At 70.1% G+C, this 14253-nt stretch overlaps 1 protein-coding gene, 1 long non-coding RNA gene and 1 other non-coding gene across 3 annotated transcripts; all 3 read left to right on the top strand.

Annotated features, from left to right (window-relative positions):
- On the top strand, positions 1 to 1280 carry LOC110475086 (uncharacterized). Its single transcript, XR_013341582.1, has 4 exons — positions 1 to 66; positions 353 to 556; positions 906 to 957; positions 1126 to 1280. It is a non-coding gene; the product is annotated as an uncharacterized LOC110475086 (long non-coding RNA).
- LOC144248248 (small nucleolar RNA SNORA9) lies at positions 125 to 253 on the top strand. Its single transcript, XR_013341635.1, has one exon. It is a non-coding gene; the product is annotated as a small nucleolar RNA SNORA9 (small nucleolar RNA).
- Positions 1281 to 2119: 839 nt separating the features above from the next.
- On the top strand, positions 2120 to 13914 carry PTPN23 (protein tyrosine phosphatase non-receptor type 23). Its single transcript, XM_021538988.2, has 25 exons — positions 2120 to 2255; positions 3299 to 3373; positions 3919 to 4046; positions 4443 to 4519; positions 4615 to 4664; positions 5096 to 5227; positions 5562 to 5642; positions 6008 to 6139; positions 6286 to 6333; positions 6509 to 6565; positions 6664 to 6722; positions 6947 to 7026; positions 7119 to 7233; positions 7685 to 7750; positions 7854 to 7999; positions 8418 to 8726; positions 9454 to 9608; positions 9689 to 9840; positions 10070 to 10249; positions 10381 to 12247; positions 12341 to 12522; positions 12686 to 12790; positions 12875 to 13013; positions 13084 to 13197; positions 13270 to 13914. Exons 1-25 carry the CDS (start codon positions 2172 to 2174, stop codon positions 13810 to 13812), a joined length of 5076 nt encoding a protein of 1691 aa, XP_021394663.2. The 5' UTR covers positions 2120 to 2171; the 3' UTR covers positions 13813 to 13914.
- Positions 13915 to 14253: the final 339 nt, after the last annotated feature.

Raw genomic sequence — 14253 nt, 5'->3', positions numbered from 1 at the left:
CATCCGCCGCCATCCGCGGCCGCCACCGCTGCCTCCCGAGCTCCCCGCGCATCGGGCCCCGCCGCGGTGCGTTCCGGGCCGGGCTGTCCCGGGGAACCGAGGCTGACCCGGGAGCAGATTCCCGCCGCAGGCTCCAGCATGGCGGGGCCTGTCGTGGCCCCTGCCATTCCTGCAGTGCTGCCAGAGCATCCCGGGGCCGTTTGAGGCCGCTCCCGGCGCCTCCCGGGGGCGGTTATAGAAACCTCGGACACGGCCGGGCTGGGGAGGAGCTCGGTGGGACACGGGGGGCTGCGGGGTCCCGAAAGCCCCGGCACGGCGGGGCCGGTGACATTGCTGCTGTTCTCCGTTCCAGGCTCCTGCTGCGCGGATCCAGAGGGACTCAGGAAGCCGCCAGGAAGAAAGAAGTGCATTCAAGGGGGCTGGCACCGTAATTAGCCCGGTTTCGGTTAATTAAGGCTACCGAGGCCTCGACCCTCGTCTCCCAGGGGTGAAGTTCCATGGGAATGCCGTGACTGAGACACGGTGGCAGGAGTTGCCTGTCGGCAGCACTGCCCAGGTGAGGGCCAGCCCCGGCTCTGCCCGGGGGGAGGCTGCGGGACTGGGACTCCGTGGGAATGTCGGGGGCCACGTTCCTGGAGCTACCCGGGGCTCTGGCACAGCCCGGGCTCTGCCGTGCCCGGTTCCCCTGGCTCCTGCCGCCGCGGGCTCCAGCATAGCGGGGCCTGCCGTGGCCCCTGCCATTCCTGCAGCGCTGCCAGAGCGTCCCGGGGCCGTTTGAGGCCGCTCCCGGTGTCTCCCGGGGGCGGTTATAAAAACCTCGGACACGGGACCCCAAGCCCACTGGGATTTGGGGACAGGGGCAGCAGGGCCAGGGCCATTCCTCATTCCTGCCTTTCCCATTGCAGGCTCCCTCCGTGGGCATCCAGAGGGCTCCGGGAAGGCTGCAGGAAGGAGAAGGTGGGCACAAGGCTCTTGTCAGTGTAATTAACTCTGTGGTGGTTAATGAGCGCTGGCAACACGAGCTGTGTGCTGCTGTCACTGCCTGGTGTGTGCCAGTGTCACTGCCTGGTGTCACTGCCAGCTGTGTGCCCCTGTCACTGCTAGCTGTGTTGCTTTATCCCACAGGGACCTGTCCAGAGGCGTGGAAGGAGAGGCCAGGCTGGTGTGGCAGATTCCCCTTGGCAGAACAAGGAGGATTCGGCGGCGCCACAATCGAGGAATTAAACCCATTTAATTGACCCATAATTAAACCCATAATTGAACCTGTGGGTTTAACGTGCTTTGGTTCCACAGCTTCTTTATTTCCTGTTTCTGGTCCAAAGGGATGGAAATGGGGATTCGGGGGAGGAAGCTGCTCCAGGTGCTGGAGCAGAGATTCCCCAGGGGAGCAGGAGCCCCCCGTGTCCCCAGGGTCACCTGGGCTGGCTATCCCCTTGTGCCAGGCTCAGATGGCCCCATTTCCCCCAACCCCAGTGTCCCCAGTGCCCAGGGTCCCCAAATCCTGATGTCCCTTGTCCCTGAGCTCACGTCCCGTGTCCAGTGCCCGGTCCCTGGCTGGGTGGCAGCAGAGCCGGGACAGGGACACGCCGGGGGCTCAGCTCTGCTCCTGCTGGGATCCTGAAGCTGCTGAGGAGCTGCTCCTCTACCAGAATCCATCAAAGAGCTCCGCTAATGGCTCAAACAATTAGATGAGCGAATCAATTAACGGAGCAGATAGTTAGACCAGCAGGTTCAAGGGGCACAACGAGGTGTCCCTGGCACCACCGAAGCGTCCTGGAGCCCTGAATGCACTGCGGGACGCTGGCGGGGCGGGGAGGTGTGGAGAAGGCTAATTAACGGGGTGATTAATTAGCGGGGGGAGGCTGGGCGTGGCGGTTGCCGTGACAACCGCGCCGCTTCCGGGGCGGGGCCTGTCCGTGACAACGGCCGTGCCGTCCAATCAGCGACCGAGGCGTCGCCATGGCAACAGCGCTCGTCCCGCCCCGGTGGGCGTGGCCATGCGCTCCCCTTTGTGGGGGCGGGGCGTTGCCATGGGAACGGGGCCGGAAGTGCGGCCGCGCTCGGAGCCCCGCGGACTCGGTGTCCCGTGAGCCCCCGCGCGCGGTTCCGGCGGGCCGGGCCGGGCCGGGAGCGCACCGGGAGCGGGCCGGGCCGCGCCGCGCCGCGCCGGGATGGAGGCCGTGCCCCGCATGCCCATGATCTGGCTCGACCTCAAGGAGGCCGGCGAGTTCGCCTTCAACGCCGCCGTCAAGAAGGTGCGGCCGGGCAAGGCCCGGCGGGGCGGGCGCTGGGGGCTGGGAGGGGTCGGAAGCGGGCCCGGGGCACGGGGAGCGGGGCAGGCGGTGCCCGGGGGTCCCTGCAGCCACCGGCGCCGGAGCTTTGGATGGCGGACCCCCCCGCCCCGAGCCGCCGGGGGCTGGCGCCGTGTCCCTGCCGCCCCCGCGGGGCCTGGTTAATTAGTCACTTCATTAAGGGCTGTAGCAGGCTCCGGGCCCGCACAGTTTGCGGGTGCGGGGCGCTGCGGGGCTCCTGGCGCGCGTGCCGCTCCCCCCGCGGTTTTGCGGGGCGCCCGGGCGGCCCCGGGAGTGTCCCCGGCGTGCCGCACCTGGGCCGGGCACCTTCCCGGTGCCCGTAAGTGCCTTTTCCACCCTCGGCCGTTCCCGAGCCCGTTCCCGACCCAATCCCCGATGCCATTCCCCGATCCCATCCCTGATTCCTTGTGCCCATTCCCCGCTCCCGTTCCCCGATGCCATTTCTGATCCCGTTCCCCGTTCCCGATCCCATTCCCCGCTCCCGTTCCCCGAGCCCATGCCCGGAGCCATTCCCCACTCCCGTTCCCCGAGCCCATGCCCGGAGCCATTCCCCGCTCACATTCTCCACTTCCATCCCCTTCTATCCCATTCCCGGTGCCCGTTCCCCGCTCCCATTCCCGGTGCTCGTTCCCTGATGCCCATTCCCCGGTGCCCATCCCCTCGTATCCCGTTCCCCACTCCCTTTCCCGGTTCCCACTCCCCGCTCCCATTCCCACTCCGCGCTGCCGTTCACCGGTGCCGTTCCCTGCTCCCCTTCCCGGTGCCTGTTCCCCGGTGCCCATTCCCTCCTATCCCCTTCCGCGGTGCCTGTTCCCTGCTCCCGTTCCCGGTTCCCACTCCCCGCTCCCGTTCCCCTTTCCCGGTTCCCACTCCCCGCTCCCACTCCCGGGGTGCCCGTGGGTGCCATTCCGCCCCTCCTGCCCGGTGCCCCGGTGTCCCGCCGCTCCGGGAGCCGGTCCCGGCCGCTCAGCCTCTGCCGCCCCCAGTTCGTGCTGAAGAACTACGGGGAGAACCCGGAGAGCTACAACGAGGAGCTGCGGAAGCTGGAGCTGCTCCGGCAGGTGAGGGACGCTCTGGGCCGGGGCTGCTCCTCTTCCCCGGGCCCGGGGCCGCTCCTCTTCCCCGGGGCTGGGGCCGCTCCTCTCCCCCGGGGCCGCTCCTCTCTCTCCCCGTCCTTGCATCATCCCCGGAGCAGCCCTTGGGTGGTCCCAGAGACCCGGGAGCTGCTGGGGGGGCAGGGACAGCTCCTGCTGCCGGCCACAGGCTCCCCAAACCCGGGGGGCCCAGCCACCCCCAGCCCGGCTCTGGGGTTTCTCCTCTCACCGTGTCCCAGGACACCCAAATCCCGTGGCTGTCCCGGCCCGGGGAGCTGTGCTGGGGGTGCAGAGCCTCATTTTGCTGCCCCGCTGCCCCCATCCATGAGGGAGCTCGTTTTTGGGAGAACTCGGCTGTTCCCGAGGCTTTCCCAGAGCCCTGCCCCATCCCGAGCGTGCGGCTGGCTCCGGCCTCCCCTGCGGGACAGCTGCTGGTCCTGCCTGGAGCAGGCAGTGCCCTGAGCCTCTTCCTCCTCTCCCTCCTCCTCCTCCTCCCCCCGGTCCCTTCCCAGAGCGCCGTCAGCGTTCCCAGGGACTTCGAGGGCTGCAGCACCCTGCGCAAGTACCTGGGGCAGCTGCACTTCCTGCAGAGCCGCATCCCCATGGGCCAGGGCCAGGACGCGGCCGTGCCCGTCACCTGGTGAGGGGGTCGGGTGGGGGAATTGGGGTGGGGGAGTTGGGACATGGGGGGCTGGGATGGGGGGCTGAGCCAGGCAGGATGTGGCCATGCCCACCCCTTGGGGAGAAGCTGCTCAAGGAACCCCCTGGGAATGTGGTCCTGGCCAGGGTGGCACTGGGGGATCCCAGGAGTCCTTTGGGGGATGACAGTGTCCTGCCTGGGGTGGCACAGGGGTGGCCCTGTGCTGTCCTGGGGAACGGGGTCGTGCCTGGGGTGGCACTGGAGGATCCCAGGGACCTTTGGGGAACGGGGTCCTGGGGATGGGGATCTCAGGAACCCCTGGGGAAGGGGGATCCCAGTAACTCCTGCTCTCGGGAGAAGCCCTGCTTGCTCCCTGTGCTGTGCCCCTGCCCCCAGGACTGAGATCTTCTCGGGCAAGGCGGTGACGCACGAGGACATCAAGTACGAGCAGGCCTGTGTCCTCTACAACCTGGGTGAGCCCCCCAAATTCCCGCAGCTCGGGGGCTGCCTGGCCCGGGCCCCCGCTCCCAGGGGTGTCCCTGCCCCGCTGAGCCCCCCGTCCCCACAGGAGCTCTGCACTCCATGCTGGGAGCCATGGACAAGCGCGTGTCCGAGGAGGTAACGCCCGCGGCACCGGGCAGTGCCAGCTGGGAGTGACAGGGCTGGGCTGGGCAGGGCTGGGAGGGGCTGGGCACCAGCAGAACCTGGGATCTCTGGGCTTTGGGGTGTCTGGAGCACCAGGAGGGACCCTGGGGACAGGAGGGGACAGCCAGAGGGTGGGGCTCTGCTCCCGGGTGACAGGACAAGAGGGAAACAGCCTCAAGGGCAGGTTCAGGTGGGATATTGGGAATGTTCCTCTTGGAAAAGGCTCTCCTACCCTGGCCCAGCTGCGAGGGCAGGGCTGGAGTCCCCATGGCTGGAGGGATTTCAAAGCCCTGTGCATGTGACACTTGGGGACACGGTCAGGGATGGCCTTGGCAGTGCTGGGGGCTGGGTGGACTCCATGGTTTGGGAAATCATCTCCAAACCCAACAATTCCATCCCCTCAGGGCATGAAGGTTTCCTGCACCCACTTCCAGTGTGCTGCTGGTGCCTTCACCTACCTGCGGGATCACTTCCCACACTCCTACAGCGTGGACATGAGCCACCAGATCCTCAGCCTCAACATCAACCTCATGCTGGTACGGGCTGGGCACTGCTGCCACTGGCACCCCTCCAGGTCTCCGTGGCCTTGGTGCTCCCCGAGGATCCACGGGCACAGGACCCCGCTGTCCCCCAGGGGTTCTCTGGGGGTCTGGGCTCTCCCCTGGGGTGTGGGGAAGGAGGTTTTGGGAGGCACTGGGGGGTCAGGGAAGGCTCAGTGCCATTCCTGGGCTCTCCAGGCACCCTCAGGGCTGGTATTCCCTGTGCCACATCCATCCCCTGGGAAAGGGGCTGGAGCCAGTGGGTCCTGCCAGGGGTCTGGGCTGTCCCAAGGGCTGGGGACACTGAGCATTGCTCTCTTGTCCCTGGCAGGGCCAGGCACAGGAGTGTCTCCTGGAGAAGTCCATGCTGGACAACAGGAAAAGCTTCCTCGTGGCCAGGATCAGTGCCCAGGTGAGCTCCAGGAGCTGCTCCCAGCACGGCCCTGCTCCCACTGGGATCAGGAGCTGGAGAGGGACTCTGGGCAAGGCCTGGAGCGACAGCACCCAGGGAATGGGAGATGTGGGCGAGTGTTGGGAAGGAATTCTTGCCTGTGAGGTGGGTGAGGCACTGGAATGGATTGGGATGGGCTGCCCCTGGGTCCCTGGCAGTGCCCAAGGCCAGGCTGGACGGGGCTTGGGGCAGCCTGGGCTGGTGACAGTCCCTGGCTGAGGTCCCAAGCACATCCCTGAGCTCCCCCCACCATTGCTCCGGGTGATCCGAGTCCTTGGGCTGGTGCTGCCCAGGGTGCCCAGGCTTCTCCCGTGCCCTCCCCCCAGGTGGTGGATTACTACAAGGAGGCCTGCCGGGCCCTGGAGAACTCGGAGACGGCCTCGCTGCTGGGCAAGATCCAGAAGGACTGGAAGAAACTGGTTCAAATGAAAATCTATTATTTTGCTGCCGTGGCCCACGTGAGTGAGGGGGAGCTGGGGCTGGGGGGCTCTGCCTGTGCTCCCATCCCACCCCGGGATGCTCCTGGCTGCTCCCTGGGGTTTTCCTGCCCCTCTCTCAAAGCTCTCCCTGGAGTTACAGAGCTCTGATCCCAGTTTTCTTCCAGCTGCACATGGGGAAACAGGCCGAGGAGCAGCAGAAGTTTGGGGAAAGGGTAAGTGGGGCCGTGTCATCCCGTTTCATCCTCGGCAGCCCCTGGGTCGGGGTCCTGGGAAGGGGCTTGTGTCCTGGAGAGGCTGGGCATCCACTGCCAGGCCCGTGGGGAGCCCTGGGCCGGGCAGAGCCAGGACGGTGCCCCCCATGCCCAGCCCAGCTCCCGCTCTCCGCAGGTCATCTACTTCCAGAGCGCCCTGGACAAGCTCAACGAGGCCATCAAGCTGGCCAAGGTGGGTTCCTGCCCCGGGCCTGGGGTGGGTGTCAGGAGCCAGCTGCCTCCAGGCCCCTCCGACCCAGTCCGGAACGCTTCCCCCTCTGCATCCCACAGGGCCAGCCTGAAACGGTGCAGGAAGCTCTGAGGTTCACCATGGATGTCATTGGTGGCAAGTGAGTCCGTGGGGCAGCCCAGGGTGTCTCCATCCTCTCCCAGGGGTCGGGAATGTTGGCGGGCAGGGAGCCTGGGGAGCGTTCCCATGGAGAGCTGCCCCAGGCCCCGTGCATGGATGGCTGCTGTGGGAATTGCTGGGGCAATGCCAGGAGAGCTGGGGGGGAGCTTAGGGAGCCAGGGATGCCAGCTGCCCCTTCCCCCCAGCACCGCTTCCCCTTTCCAGGTACAATTCAGCCAAAAAGGACAACGACTTCATCTACCACGAGGCCGTGCCCGCGCTGGACACTCTGCAGTCCGTGAAAGGTTGGGGGGCTCTGGGGACAGGGAGCTGCAGGGATTGGGGGGAGCCTCCCTTCGGGAGCGGTGCCAGCGTGCCAGCCCGCCGTGTGCCTCAGGTGCCCCCCTGGTGAAGGCTCTGCCCGTCAACCCCACCGACCCCGCCGTCACCGGCCCCGACATCTTTGCCAAGCTGGTGCCCATGGCTGCCCACGAGGCCTCGTCCCTCTACAGGTGTGTCCTGAGTATCCCTGTACAGGTACACGTGTGTCCTGAGCATCCCTGTACAGGTGTGTCCTGGGTATCCCTGTACAGCTACACGTGTGTCCTGAGCATCCCTGTACAGGTGTGTCCCGAGTATCCCTGTACAGGCGTGTCCCGGGCATCCCTGTACAGGTACAGGTGTGTCCTGAGCATCCCTGTACAGGTACACGTGTGTCCCGGGCATCCCTGTACACGTGTGTCCTGGGCATCCCTGTACAGGCGTGTCCAGGCTCTGGCCAGGACGGGATGGGATGGATGGGACGGGATGGGATGGGACAGAACAGGATGGATGGGATGGGATGGGATGGGATGGATGGGATGGGATGGGATGGGATGGATGGGACAGGATGGGATAGCTGGGGCTGTGGAGCCTGCTGTGTTCCCCTGGGCTCATGGACTGTTCCCTTCTGTCCCCTCCCAGCGAGGAGAAGGCCAAACTGCTGCGGGATGTGATGGCCAAGATCGAAGCCAAGAACGAAGTGCTGGAGTACGTGAGGGGCCCGGCCCTGCTGCCCCACGGGGTCTTGGCACTGCCCAGCCTCTGCAGGGGGCACAGTGCCACCCCTGAGGGGCCCCTCTGTGTCCCACAGCCAGTTCATGGACTCCATGCAGCTGGACCCCGAGACCGTGGACAACCTGGACATGTACAGCCACATCCCGCCCGTGCTGATGGAGAAATGCGCCGCGCTCAGCGTGCGCCCGGACACCGTGCGCAACCTCGTGCAGTCCATGCAGGGTGAGGGTGCTGGGGCTGGGGCTGGGGCTGCTGCCTGCCTGGGGCTGGCACTGCTCCCTGCCCAGGGCTGGGGCTGGCACTGCTGCCTGCCCGGGGCTGGCACTGCTCCCTGCCCGGGGCCCTGGGGCCAGCATCACTCCCTGCCCAATGTCTTGGGAGTTTTTTCTCTGACGGCTGGTTCTGTAGTGGCATAAATTCCTGAATGCCAAAGCATTTTCCCTGTTGGATGGGAGGGGGAATCGCCCCAAGGGCGGGGGTGCCCAGGAGCCCAGCACCCCAACGCCCGGGCTGCCGTGTCCCAGCCCCTGGCTGCCCGCAGCCGGGTTTATCCCCGGAGCTGCCGTGTCCATGCCCAGCTCTGTGCCCAGGGCAGGCAGGAGGTGGCCCCGTGCCCACCAGCCCCCCCGTGCCCCCCCAGTGCTCTCCGGGGTCTTCACGGACGTGGAGGCATCGCTGAAGGAGATCCGGGACCTGCTGGAGGAGGACGAGGCGCAGGAGCGGAAGCTGCAGGAGCTGCTGGGGAGGATCCCGCCGGCGCCAGGGTCGCCCCCGGGGCTGGCCGAGGTCAGCAAGGAGTGCTCCAAGTACCTGGAGCTGCACGAGAAGGCGAGCTTCACCAACACCGAGCTGCACCGCGCCATGAACCTGCACCTGGGCAACCTGCGCCTGCTCGGCGGCCCCCTGGAGCAGGTGCGGGCAGCGCTGCCCACCCCGGCCCTCTCCGAAGGTGAGTCCCAGCCCGGGGCGCTGGGGGAGGCAGGGCTGTGCCCCTTGTGTGCCCCCAGGGCGCTGGCAGTGCCCCTGGGCTGGGGGAGGCAGGGCTTGTGTCCCCCCAGGGTGCTGGGGGAGGCAGGGCTGTACCCCTTGTGTGCCCCCAGGGCGCTGGGAGAGGCAGGGCTGTGCCCCTTGTGTCCCCCCAGGGCGCTGGGGGAGGCAGGGCTGTGCCCCTTGTGTCTCCCCAGGGTGCTGGCAGTGCCCCTGGGCTGGGGGAGGCAGGGCTGTCCCCCTTGTGTCTCCCCAGGGCGCTGGGGGAGGCAGGGCTGTGCCCCTTGTGTCTCCCCAGGGCGCTGGGGGAGGCAGGGCTGTACCCCTTGTGTCTCCCCAGGGCGCTGGGGGAGGCAGGGCTGTGCCCCTTGTGTCTCCCCAGGGTGCTGGGGGAGGCAGGGCTGTGCCCCTTGTGTCTCCCCAGGGCGCTGGCAGTGCCCCTGGGCTGGGGGAGGCAGGGCTGTCCCCCTTGTGTCTCCCCAGGGCGCTGGGGGAGGCAGGGCTGTCCCTCTCCGTGCCCCCCGGGGGTCCCCGTGTGTCCCCCGGCACTGGCACCGTCCCTGTGGCCGAGCGGGTCCCGTTTGGGGCCAGAGGGGACAGAGAGTGTCCCAGCCCAGGCCTGGCTCCGCAGCCCCACCCCGCGGGTTCCCTGCGGTTCCCCGGGACCCCCTGACCCGCCCCACCCGCAGAGGACAAACAGGTGCTGCAGAACCTGAAGCGCGTCCTGGCCAAGGTGCAGGAGATGCGGGACCAGCGGCTGTCCCTGGAGCAGCAGCTGCGGGAGATGATCCAGAAGGATGACATCACCACCTCGCTGGTCACCGCCGACCGCTCCGAGATGAAGGTGGGCTTGGGGCCGGGCCTGCGTCCCCCTCGGGGACCGCGCTGCCCCACGGCCCCGCCGACCCTCCCGTGCCCCGGCAGAAGCTCTTCGAGGAGCAGCTGAAGAAGTACGACCAGCTCAAGGTGTACCTGGAGCAGAACTTGGCTGCCCAGGAGAACGTGCTCAAGGCCCTGACCGACGCCAACGTCAAATACGCGGCCGTGCGCAAGGCCCTGGCCGAGGTGGAGCACAAGTGAGTGAGGAGGGGAGTCTCGGTGCCCTGGGGGGTCTCGGTGCCCAGGAACAGCCCTCACCCCCTGGGACCACCACCAGTTTCTCCTGTCCCACCCCACTGCTGAGGCTGTGGTGGCTTTGTCCTGTCCTTGTGCCCATCCCAATGGGAACCGGAGGGTCCCTGGAGCCGGGTGCCCACCGTTACCCTGGTGCTGTGTCCTGCTGAGCCCCTCTGTGCCCCTGTCCAGGTGGAACACCACCGTGCAGACCCTGGTGGCCTCCTACGAGGCCTACGAGGACCTGATGAAGAAGTCCCAGGAGGGGAAGGATTTCTACACGGACCTGGAGGGGAAGGCGGCCAAGCTGCTGGAGCGGGCGCGGGCGGCGTGCCAGGCCAGCGAGGCCCACCGGCAGCAGCTGCTGGAGAGGTGGGTGGGCACCGAGAGCCCCGGGCTGAGCGGGGCCTTTGGGAGCTGTGGGCGCGCTCTGGGGGCAGGGGCGGGCTCCTGGTGCCCGTGGGGCAGCAGCCGGCCCCGCGCTGAGCCCCCTGCCCCCGCAGGGAGCTGAAGAAGCAGCCGCCCCCCCGGCCCACGGCCCCCAAGCCCCCGCTGCAGAAGAAGCCGCCGGAGGAGGCCGGGGGCCCCGAGGCCGCCGAGCTGGGCTCGCTGGCGCTGGCCGAGCTGCCGGAGGAGCTGCGGAGCCTCCCCCCGGAGCTGCTGCCCGGGCCGCCGGGCCCGCCGCCGGCGCTGGCCGCCCTGGCCGGGGGGCTGCGGGCCGCCGAGCCCTACGTGCTGCCCGGGGGGCTGGCCAGCGCCCCGCTGCCCCCCACGCCGCCGTTCCCGGGGCACTACCGCCTGCCCGCGGCTCCCGCCGGCCCCGGCCCCTTTGCGGCGCCCGGGGCGGTCCCGGCGCCGCTGCTGCCGCCCCCGGCCGCTCCCGCCCCGCTCTTCCCGGCCGCGCCGCTGATCCGCGCCCCGGCGCAGCCGGCCTTCGGAGCGCCCCACGGGCCGGCCCCGCGCTCGTCCCCGCAGCACGGGCCCCTGCCCGGCCCCGCCTTCGGCCTGGGCCCGGCCGCCGGCCCGCTCCGCCCGCCGGGGCCGGCGGCAGCGCCCGCGGGTGCCCAGCCGGGCGGCCCGGAGCCCCCGGGGACGCGCCCGGCCACCACCACGGTGGACAGCGTGCAGGCCCCCATCTCCAGCTGCCCCGTGCCGCCCCGGGCCCCCGCGGGCCCCTTCCTGCCCCCCCAGCGCCCGCCGGGACCCTTCCCCTACCCCGCGGCGGGGGTCCAGCCCTTCGGGGCGCCGGCTCAGCCCCCGTTCCCCCCGGCACAGCCCCCGCCCGCCTTCGCCCAGGGCCCCCAGCAGTTCCCCCCGGGTCCCTTCCTGCCGCCGGGCCGAGCCCAGGCGTCCCTGCCCTTCCAGCAGCCCCCCCGAGTGCCCCTGGCGCCCCCGGCCCAGTTCCCCCAGCAGCGCTTCGCCGCTCCGGGGCCGCCGCTGCCCCCCCAGCTCTACCCGCTGCCCGGGCAGGACCTCGGCCCGCACCCGGGGGCCGTGCCCTTCCCCAGGACGCACAGCGGCGCCCCGGCCCTGGCGGGGCTGCAGCCGGTGCCCCCCGGCTCCCCCGCGCTGCCCTTCTGCCCCAGCCCGGCTCCCCCCGGGACCGTGGCCCCGGGGCCGCCCGCCCCGTCCGGCCAGGCCCCTTCTCCCGGCCCGCTGCCGGGCACCGTGGTGCTCCAGGGCCCGCTGGTCCCGTCCCCGGCGCCGTCCCCGTCCCCAGCCCTGCCCGTGCAGCCCCCGGCGCCGCGGCCGCCCGCCGCGCTGCCCCCGCCGGGCTCCGGGGACGCGCCGTTCCCCCGGCAGAGCCCCTGCCCCGCCGACCTGCTGTCGTCCAGCCCCGAGAGCCAGCCCGGCGGCTCGGCCGCGCCCGGGGGGCTGCTGCAGCCCACCAAGGCGGGGGCGCAGGAGGGGCAGCGGCCCCGGGCCGTGCAGCTCATCGAGGCCGACCCGTACGCGGAGCCCGAGCGCGTCCGGCGGCTGCTGGCCGAGCTGGAGCGGTTCCGCGGCCTGGCCGAGCGGCTGGAGCGGCCCCTGCCCGGCGGCGGCTCCGAGCTGGACGCGCTCTGGAAGGAGCTGCAGGAGGCGCAGGAGCGCGACGCCCGGCAGCGCTCCATCGCCATCGCCCGCTGCTACTCCATGAAGAACCGGCACCAGGACATCATGCCCTACGACCGCAACCGCGTCGTGCTGCGCTCGGGCAAAGACGACTACATCAACGCCAGCCGCGTGGAGGACCTGTCCCCGTACTGCCCCGCCCTCATCGCCACGCAGGCCCCGCTGCTCGGCACCGCCGCCGACTTCTGGCTCATGATCTACGAGCAGAAGGTCTCCGTGGTCGTCATGCTGGTGTCCGAGCAGGAGCTGGACAAGGTGCGCCCTGTCCCGGGGACGGGACGCCCCGCCCGGCGCCCGCGGGCGGGACCCGAGGGCCGCCGGGCCGTGCTGACGGCCTGTCCCCGGCAGAAGGTGCTCCGGTACTTCCCGTCGGAGCGGGGCCAGCCCGTGGCCCACGGCGCCCTGACCGTGGTGCTCACCGGCCTGCGGGTCACCCCCACGCACGTGGAGCGGATGCTGACGCTGCAGTACCGGGACCAGAGCCTCAAGCGCACCGTGGCCCACCTCCAGTTCACCTCCTGGCCTGAGCTGTACGCCGGGGGACAAAGGGGGAGCTTGGGGGGGGCCCCGATCTTCTGCGGGGGCGGTTCTGGGACCTCGGCTCCGGGGTCGGGGAGGGCGTTTGGGCGGCCCTGACCGTCTCGGGGGGCCTGAGTGCGGAGCCCCCCCAGCGAATGCGTGTTCCCCCCCCAGGGGCCTGCCCGACAGCAAGGGGAGCCTCCTGCGCTTCGTCCAGGAGGTGCACGGCCATTACCTGCACCAGCGCCCGCTGCACACGCCGGTCGTGGTGCACTGCAGGTGAGCGGGCCGGGGGCTCTGGGGGCGGGGGAGAGGGGCTCCCCCATCTCCGGGCTCTGTCACGGCCCGGGGGTCTCTCCGCAGCTCCGGCGTGGGCCGCACCGGCGCTTTCTGCCTGCTGTACGCCGCCGTGCAGGAGGTGGAGGCCGGGAACGGCATCCCGGACCTGGCGCAGCTGGTGAGGCGGATGCGGCAGCAGCGCAAGCACATGCTGCAGGAGAAGGTACTGCTGGGGGCGGCGTGGGGGCCGGGGGCTGCTCCCCCCGGGCCTCACCGCCTCCCCTGCCCTGCAGCTGCACCTCAAGTTCTGCTTCGAGGCCGTCCTGCTCCACGCCGAGCAGCTGCTGCTGCGCCACGGCGTGGGCGGCCCCGGCCCGGCCAAGCCCCCCAGCAGCAGCTCCCCCAAGGTGGGTCCAGGGGCAGCCGCGGGTTTTGGGGAGCGCTGGCACCGCCCGGGCTCACGGGCCGCTCTCCGCCAGCTCTACTTCCAGCAGGACCCGCAGGACCTGGTGCTGGGCGGGGACGTGCCCATCAGCTCCATCCAGGCCACCATCGCCAAGCTCAGCATCAAACCGGGCGCGCCCAGCGCCGAGCCCGGCGAGGGCTGGGGGCTGGATCCCGGCCCAGCCCCGGAGCCCGCGGAGCCCGAGGTGCCGCTGGCGATTCCTGACGGCGTCGTGGATGGAGTCGGGGCCCCCGACCCCCCTTCCCCGAGGCCGCCCCTCCCCGAGGCATCTGGCGATGCTGAGAGCAGCAACCACGTTGGGGGGGAGAGCCCCGAGGGGCCGGGCGGGCCGCCGGAGCCCCCCGCTGCCCCCGCGGCCTCCTCGTCCTCCTCCCTGGAGCTGCTGGCCTCGCTGACGCCCGAGGCTTTCAGCCTGGACGCGTCCCTCAAGGGCAAACAGCGCATGAACAAGCAGAACTTCCTGCAGGCGCAGCCGGGCGAGGGGCTCCGGGCGCCCCGGCCCAGCGACGACCCCCTCAGCATGCTCGACCCCCTCTGGACCCTCAACAAGGCGTGAGGGGGGCGGGGGCCCCCCGGCCCCCAGCCCCACTTGCTCCGACTCCAGGTAGAACTGACTTTTTCAGCTCTTTGCTACTAAAATAAAGCGAGTTTATCTGCAGCGCCGGGCCTGGTGCTGCCGGGGGCGAGGGGTCAGCGCGGAGCCAGGCTCGGGTTAGTTCCGTTTAATGGATGTTCTGCACACGTTATAAAACACGATCGGTACAAAAAGCGTCCCCTGTACAGCACAAAGGTACAGCCGGGCGAAGGCCACCCGCGGGGGCTGGGCCGGGGTCCCGGGGGTCCCCCCTGCCCCAGCCCGGCGCCGCCTCTACAATCACCGGGGGTCGAGAACGGACACGGGCGGGAGGGGCCGGGAGCCCCGGCTCGGGGAACCCCGGTTTGGGGGGAGCCCCGGCCCGGGGGCAGCCCCGGCTTGGGGGGAGCCCCGGTTTGGGAG

The sequence above is a fragment of the Lonchura striata genome, chromosome 1, assembly GCF_046129695.1.
Source record: "Lonchura striata isolate bLonStr1 chromosome 1, bLonStr1.mat, whole genome shotgun sequence".
NCBI lineage: Eukaryota > Metazoa > Chordata > Aves > Passeriformes > Estrildidae > Lonchura > Lonchura striata.
Note: the sequence above shows the minus strand (reverse complement) of the source record. Positions and strands in the feature narration are given on the sequence as shown.